General features: G+C 33.6%; 1 protein-coding gene across 1 annotated transcript in view; it reads right to left on the reverse strand.

Moving 5' to 3' along the window:
* Window positions 1-8,379, reverse strand: part of LOC117111101 (U6 snRNA-associated Sm-like protein LSm5) — a 66,858-nt gene that overhangs the window by 37,186 nt on the left and 21,293 nt on the right. Inside the window, exon 2 of the mRNA XM_033253984.1 lies at window positions 5,759-5,854. Coding sequence (XP_033109875.1) covers window positions 5,759-5,854 — 96 coding nt within the window. The remainder of the gene's footprint in view (window positions 1-5,758; window positions 5,855-8,379) is intronic.

Raw genomic sequence — 8,379 nt, forward strand, 5'->3', positions numbered from 1 at the left:
ATGAATATTTTTAATCAGTTATAGCTCCTTAGGATGAAAGGTGACCCCCATTTTTTATTACATAATCTGAAAGCACATGAGTTGTAGATACGATTTTTTACTTCATAATGGCTGATCGGACATTGTGACGTCAACATATTGCCATTTGAATTAAAAAACTGAATTTTTATTTATGATGCAATTATGTTCATACTCGTTTGAACGTATCTCGCTTATTCTTGACTGATTGTCTCCCACCTGTGTGTATGTTATAGCTAAATCAATTCTCTTGAAGACGTGTCCCTTTATTTTTCATTTTGATCACGTCAACATGGTCAAAAAGAATTAATTTTTGGAGCCCTTTTATCTCTCATTCTTAAAAGATGTAAAACAATAGAACAGATTGAGGGCGGCAGACTGTATTTCGACGCTATCAGACTAATATATATAGGGTATGTCAAGGGAAAGTTCGTGTGGCATTACCAAATAACAGGCGGTTTTAAATACACTTGACAATGTTTAATTTCGTGTGCTATTATTGTACACGCACACAGTGACGTGCGTGTCTGTTAAAATTTGAAAATTCTCCATATTACTATTCAGATAGTTTAAAGAACGTTTCGGGTCATTTTCGGCATTTCAAAACTTTCCATAATTTACCCGCCGTACGTTGATTTCCACGCACACAGCACATATTAAAGCTGGAAATCACGTTTTGTTACATACTTTGTGTTCCTGACACATTATTCATATCAGGAGTCACTCTTTGTGCTATTACTGTACTCACGGGCGTTAAGACGTACGTGTACACATGCAGAAATCTTTTAAAATGCTCAAAATTATTCTTTTAAAAAAAACTAATTACAGCATATTTTAGCATATTATGACACTTTTCAATCAGCACCGCGTGATCTTCATGAGGGTCAAAGTGCGGCGTATCACCTAACTCGTCCTCAGTGACGAGTTCAAATCTAATTTTATTTTATTTTTTTTTTATTTATTTATTTTTTTTTCCCTTTTAGTTACGATTTTAAACTTTAGAATATTATATTATTTTAATTGGATTTGGATTTTTCATTACTATTGTCTCTTTTTTTATGAATTTATCTTTACTTGTAACTTTTGTTCTGTTGTATGGTCAAACCTCTCCTGCGTGAGAGTGTTCCTCTGCTTTGAAAGAGAGAGCCAATAAATTATTATTATTACGCCTTACTTATTTTTAATCTATGGTCTTTTTTCCGGGGCCATTCTTACCGTACACCATATAATGGCAACGTCCTCATCATCAACCACAGCACAGTGCGACAACAGGAAATGTGCTGTACATACACTCATCACTACTGACTGATTTGAATGTGCTGTTTAATACACATAAAAGCAACTTCTAGCCTACATTTATTTCCTGTAGTATCTGATCTAGACTAGGGCCTATGCCTACACACACGTACGTACCCAGCCAGCCTATTCGTCTTCGTCAGGCCAGCCTGCATTACAGTACATTGACACGAAATGTGCTGCACACATACACTCATCGCTACTAACTAATTTGAATATTATGTGGTCTAATACACATAAAAGCAACTTGTAGCCTACATTTCCTGTTATCTGATCTATTACACACACGTACTACCTAGCCAACCTATAGGCCTAGTTCGTCTTCCTCTAGCTCTAGGCCAGCCTGCATTACAGTAGTGTACATTGTTTATCTCTCAGGGGAGAGACCACCCACCCTTGCAAGCACCACAAAATGGCTCATTCTTTGCTGCCAACTAGACTCGTGCAGACGCATTTATTAGCTGCAAAGCTTACCATTCCAGGCCGTGATTGGTTGATAAACACAATGTGGAATCAGGCGATTTGTAATCTGATCAATGACGAACACGCTTTCATAGGAAACCCACCGTAGTGTTAAGAAATATAATTAAAAAAATATACTTTTCACATATTTCCCGACAATATTTTTGCAAAAACTCTTCATACATTAAATTCCCTACGTCTTATCTTCCATATTATTGCAAGATCGGCCTAATTGCGTCACAAACGAAGGAGATAGAAAAACAAATGACTTCAAAATTCACTCAGAATCATCATATAAGCCCTCTCTCTCAGAAAGTGGGCTAAAAATGGCAGAAGGCGGCCATTTTGGATTTAGGGCTCTCACATATTATGCCCACATTTTCGCTAGGGACACCCCTATCCAACCCTCACTGAAGACAAATCCTCTGAGAAATGAAGTTAGCCTCTCCACAGCCACGAAATTGCCAGAAATGACAACTAAAATACAATTTAGCATAAATTTCCTATTCTAGTGAAATATTAATTATGCAAATGAGCAATTAGCATATCCATGTACCAAAAACAATAGTCTTGCTCTTCTTATTACCATCCTGCATTCCATCAAGTTTGACACCAATCAGATTTACCAAACTTTAGTTATGATGTAAATTTCTTGATAAGTGAAATATTAATTATGCAAATGAGGAATTGTAAGAAGCGGTTTAGCGCAGCGGGAACAGTTTGGTTTCCCAACCTCGAGGTCGGGGTTTCAATCCCTCGGTGTGCATTTTGCTTGTGTCCTTGAGCAAGACACTTTATCTGCGTTGCTTCTCTCCACCCAGGAGTATAAATGGGTACCTGGTGAGGTTGCCTGCTCCTGCGCTGATTACCAGCTGCAACACTTAGCATGTGGACCCAATGACCAGGGAAAGGAACTGCGCTTTATAACCGCAAGGAAGAGGCGCATTATAAATGCCCGTACCAGTACCAGTACCAATTAGTCTATTCACACACGTACCAAATAATTATAGGCTCCGTCTTCTTATTACCATCTTGCATTCTGCCAACAAACATTTTTTTTTCTACATATTTATTTATTCAAATGTAATACATTATTACAGTGCATATTTTCACAAAACATGGCTTCAACATAACATGTTATATCAGAAATAATGAGTTACCAGTCAGCCAGTTCTTGTTTTTCCAATAGAGAACCCCATTTATTTAGGTAAGTGTCATCTTTCCCATATTTCTTAAAATATATTCTCCTTGTTTTACATGATATTTTATCTCATTTCGACCTTGTCGACCATACGGTTATTATTAAGAAGTTAATTGATACTGGAGTGAGGTCATCTATCATCCCCATCATCTGCAGCTTTCTTTCAAATTGTAAAATAAATACAAAATTCAATTCTTCTCTCTCCCCATATGTTGATATTACCTGTGGTATTCCACAGGGAACTAAACTAGGCCCGATTTTATTCCTGCTACTTGTAAATGATATATCTGTGGAAAGTTGCAGACGGTGGAAGTATGTAGATGACCTTACTCTTGTTGATACGACTATGCGTGGAAATGCTCCTAAACTTCAGTCTTGCCTAAATAATCTTACTCAGTGGTGCCACAATAACTCTATGGTCCCTAAGCCTTTTAAATGCCACATAATTGGTGATCCGCTCCGCTAGCAGATCACCTCTTGTTATCGTCAGATCTTTTTTTTTTTCCCATTTCTTGTTAGCACGATATCTAAAAATTGGGACGAGCTTCATACATGCACGCTTCAACAAACATTTAGCTTGGCCTGGAATAGTCACAATAAGGTTTTCAAAGTGCGCAGTTATGCGCAATTTTGCGTTTTTACATTATCGATCATATCAGCCTAACCAATTGCCATTTCGAAATTGTATTAAGTGAGCATTAACTTCAAGTCAATGTTAAATGTAATTTACCGTAAATTTAGGCGAGCGCGTCATAACACGCGCATACGCGTGCGTCAGACATTTAAAATGCTCGAAATCACATTTAGATTATATTAGAGCACGTTTCAGGTCATTTTGAGCATTTCAAAATTTTTTGAAATTTACCACTATGCGTGCGCATTTTTACGCACGCAGCACGTATGGAAGTTAGAAGTAAATTTTTTTTTGTCACATTTTGGGTTCTTGACATTCTTTGGACAAGTTTCCAATCTTTTCAATCACTCTATGGCCAATAACAATGCCGTACGCACGCATCAAACATAGTGACCTTTGAGCGCATTTGTGCCGATATACAGTGAAATTTTGCTAAAATCAGGCCTAATTTTAAACAGTTACAGCTCTTTAGGATGAGAGGTGACCCCCAATTTTTATTACATATTCTGAAAGCACATGAGTTGTAAATATGATTTTATATGTCATAATGGCTGATCGGACATTATGACATCATCATATTGCCATCTGAATTCAACGAACTGAATATTATCGATGACCTCATTTTAGCAAATGCGCATTTGAGCGTATCTCGCTTATTCTTGATCGATTGTCTTCCAACTTTGAGTATGTTGTAGCTGAGACAATTCTCTTTCATATATTTGGCATTTTTTTACATTTTGATGATGTCATCATGGTCAAAATATAAGGTTTTGCTTACCCCCCTCATCTTTCTTTCGTCCAGCCTTTAATGACCCCATAATCACCTTAATCAGTCGTGATTTCTGAATTATATTTAGTGGGTATAAACTTCAGGTCATGGTTAAATGTTATATACATTATATTTTTGTGCGCGCGTCAAAATTAATATATGCTTTATATCATGTCTTTTTTTAATCAGTTATAGCCCCTTAGGATGAAAGGTGACCCCTAACTTTTATTACATATTCTGAAAGCATATGAGCTGTAGATATGATTTTATATATCATAATAGCTGATCGGACATTGTGACATCACCATATTGCCATCTGAAGTAAAAAAAAATTGAATTTTTATATATGATAAATATTATGAATGATCAATACTCCTTCACCAACAGGCATTTGTCAATGAAAGTTGATACATATATATCTCATATCAGGAGACAACAGTGACATTAAGATGCGCATATACCTTTTGGCAGGATTAACCATTTCAGAAATTCTCCGGTTCTAACTTTTTGTAAAATTCTAAATAAGTATAGGTAAACACATTGCTAATTACATTAAATTTCAGTGCAGTAATTGATATCAATCTCGTATATATGTTTTTTGGTGGTTGTGGTTTTTGTGATGCTAACTTTTTTTTGCTTGTTTTGTTTTGTGGTTTTGTTTAATTTAAGTTCCTTTGCTGGTGTCTTGTATCTGCATTTTTTTTCTTTTGTGTATTTTTTGTGTGTGTAAAAAATGTTTTCTTTCCTTTCTTTTTTTTTTATTTTATTTTTTTTCTGGGGATTTTTTAATATGTAAATTTGCAAATTTTGATGATTGTGTATATTTTTTTTCTCATTTTAAATTAAATTTTTAAGTAAATGGATTGTAATATTTGTAAACCAAATTAATTTTGTAGACATGGTGAATAAGGACGTATTATTAATGGTTTCCCACTCTTTATCCGTGTATGTGGTATCCAGTGCCTTTTCCCATTTAAGCTTAGCTTTTGATTGTTTATTACAGACAATAATTATTGTATTATATACTAATCTTGGAATTGAACATTTTTTATTTGGGATAATAAAAGGTCAAAGCCATAGGCTTGTTACATATCTCTGCAACCAATGGTGGTAGAGAGTTAATTTTTGTTTGGAACATGAATGTTTCTTTTTACTATAATAGAACATTAGGCTTATGCTAAAAAATAACTGGAAATGCTGTTTCTGACCTTTAACACATTTCATTATACCTCCGCATCCATTGGTGGTAGAAAGTCAATTTTGGTGTCCATTTGTTCGGAATATCAATGTTTCTATGCTTTAATAACTTTATAAAATATGCACATACACAAAGTGAAAAGTTCAATATGACATATCAATGAGAATATAAAAAGGATACTGACAAAGTCATCAAAACCTAGCAGGGTTCCAACTATCTCTTTGTCACTTTTCATGATGATGTGAATTCTTGAACCAATACATTTATCAACAAGTTCTGTAAAAAAAAAAGCAAACAGTTCTTAATTTAAATAACTATTACGTACTAGTGATTATATGGCAGGAGAGGATTTTAAAGACATAAAGTAAAGTGGTTTAGAATTATGGTGTTCCCATTAGAATAGAAAACTTTCACAATAAATTGCTGGCCACAAGCAAAAGAATTGTAGTCATTTCAATATGACCAACACAAAATTTTTCTAAGCTATTAAAAATATACAAAATATGAAAGTTTGAACAATGTTTTTTACAAACGATGTGAGTAAAATCCATTTAGGCGTTGCAATATTGTCAAAAATCATTTCTCACTTAAAATTAATAAAATTAATGGCTAGTATCTGTAGTAGGAACAAAACAAAAATCATGAAATTTTAACTCCGCATTCTGGGATCATACCACTTTTTATATAGGGGATACATAATATGAATGTTACGGACGGACATTTTAATAGAAGAATGTATATTTTATATAAAAGTCCTTAAACCTTTCAGATTCTTTGATTACTGGTAAATATAAGGGTGAAACATGTCTTAATGAATATACATGAAAAATTAGTAAATATTGCTGGTAATTAGTAAAAATACCTAATTAGCTGTAGTCCAAAATTAAGATGTCCGTCCATAACGCAAATTAATAATATTTATTCATGCTTCTATACAATAGATTACAATTAAAAAAACATATTAACTTATCTCTACTACATTGATAATTACAAAATAAATTAATAAAACATTTGTTGACGTTCAAATTTTAATTACAGATTTAATTAAAAATGTGTCCGTCCGTTGTTGTTATGAACAGACATGTTACGGACGGACATGCCGCATAAAATACATTTTGATGGCCAATTTATGTTAAACAAGGTTGAAATGAATTATACTCAAGATTTTTATGTTTAGCTAATTTTTTCTCATAAAATCTATCAGTAAATTGGTGGAAATATTCAAATAATAATAAAACCGCATGTTAAATGTCCATCCGTAACGCACTTGGGCGTAATTTTCCTTCATATACTTTGAATTTACAACATTTTTACCATTTATACTGAACTCCTTGGGCATATATAGATCTATGTAGATGTATAGTACAATTGTTCTTGACATAAAATTTCAATTAAAGCTACTAATTAAAATATTGTTAGAGACAGATATATCTGCGTTACGGACGGACATGTTAGGCAGTGTATGTTAAATTTACAATGGGTCAATCAAACTACACTTTCAATTTAACATTGATCAATTATTACATCCCAATATCATTTTTCAAAGTTAGCAATTTAATCAACTTATTTATGAAAAAAGTAAAGTTTTATTATTAATATATTACAGTATATAAAGTGGTTTAATAACTTATTTTCTTTAAAATTATTGCAATGAGGGCCTACTGTAAGTTAGGCCAAAAAAAATAAATTTTTGTGTTGGCTACATTTTGGGAAAATAAAAAAAAAATGGTAAGTCGGTAGGAAAGATTTTTTTTTTAAACCAAAAATGCATTTTTACGCTTAGGGGTCATTAAATATTTTTATAATTTTCTTGAGCGTACAAAACGTATACTGAGGGGAGGGGGTTGAAGGTGTGTGTATACGCTTTCCAAAAAGAACAAAAATGACGATTTGGAAATGTTAATCTACGTTTTTCTACCCACCAATTCATGAGTAAATGTTTATCAATTGTTTATACACAGCGTCATCTTGCATCCCTGATTAACGATGTGTTGATAAGCATTGTGTACAATTTTGAAATACAAGGGAAACTCTAGCACTCTAAAAACAAGAGGATCCACTAATTAGTTTTAAGAAAACAAAAAGACAGTAACTTTGGAAAGTTTTGAGATTCAACGTTTCAATCTATTTGATCATTTTTAAGAATACTGTTGAGAAAATCTCACCCATCCATATATGTTTACAATATTTACAGAAGTAGAACAGAAAGCAAATAAAAACCGACTAATAAGATTAAAATCAAAGTTATAATTAGCCAATTAAAAACGAGGTAATTAAAAATGAGGTTTGTCTTAAAGAAATCAGCAAAATTATTTTTAAAATGTGTATAGAGTTGTGCTATCCCACAATGTTTCATCATGTATTACACACTACTGGGAGGCGAGAAGAGTATATATATATATATATATATATAATAGCTGTGTACAAATTCTTCGGACGGGAATCAAGGCAAACTGAGTGCATGAGACTAAATTTTTTTAAAAAGAGTATTTCTGGATATGGATGTGGATGAGTACTCCTCAACGCCCTAAAAGGAGCAAAGCGAGAAGGGGTGGTGGCGCTGTAGCTTAGCGTTCTGTATTCCTTAGGTGGTTGGATATAGCAATCTTGAACCTTTCTTTGTCTCACCCTCACCCAGCCTATTGTTTCCAATCATGCTTGCATGAAATTCTCACTTTATACCATCTAGCTTTTTCTACCCTCACTCACTCGCCACTGAGGAAGGACTAGTGTTGTCCGAAAGCTCTGGTTCTATTTCTGGCTGTTTACTTACGTTTACTTTTTAGCTGTTGCTTATCATT

This window comes from Anneissia japonica, unplaced genomic scaffold (genome assembly GCF_011630105.1).
Source record: "Anneissia japonica isolate Jap-2015-1 unplaced genomic scaffold, ASM1163010v1 scaffold287985_len465408_cov153, whole genome shotgun sequence".
NCBI classification, from domain to species: Eukaryota; Metazoa; Echinodermata; class Crinoidea; order Comatulida; family Comatulidae; genus Anneissia; species Anneissia japonica.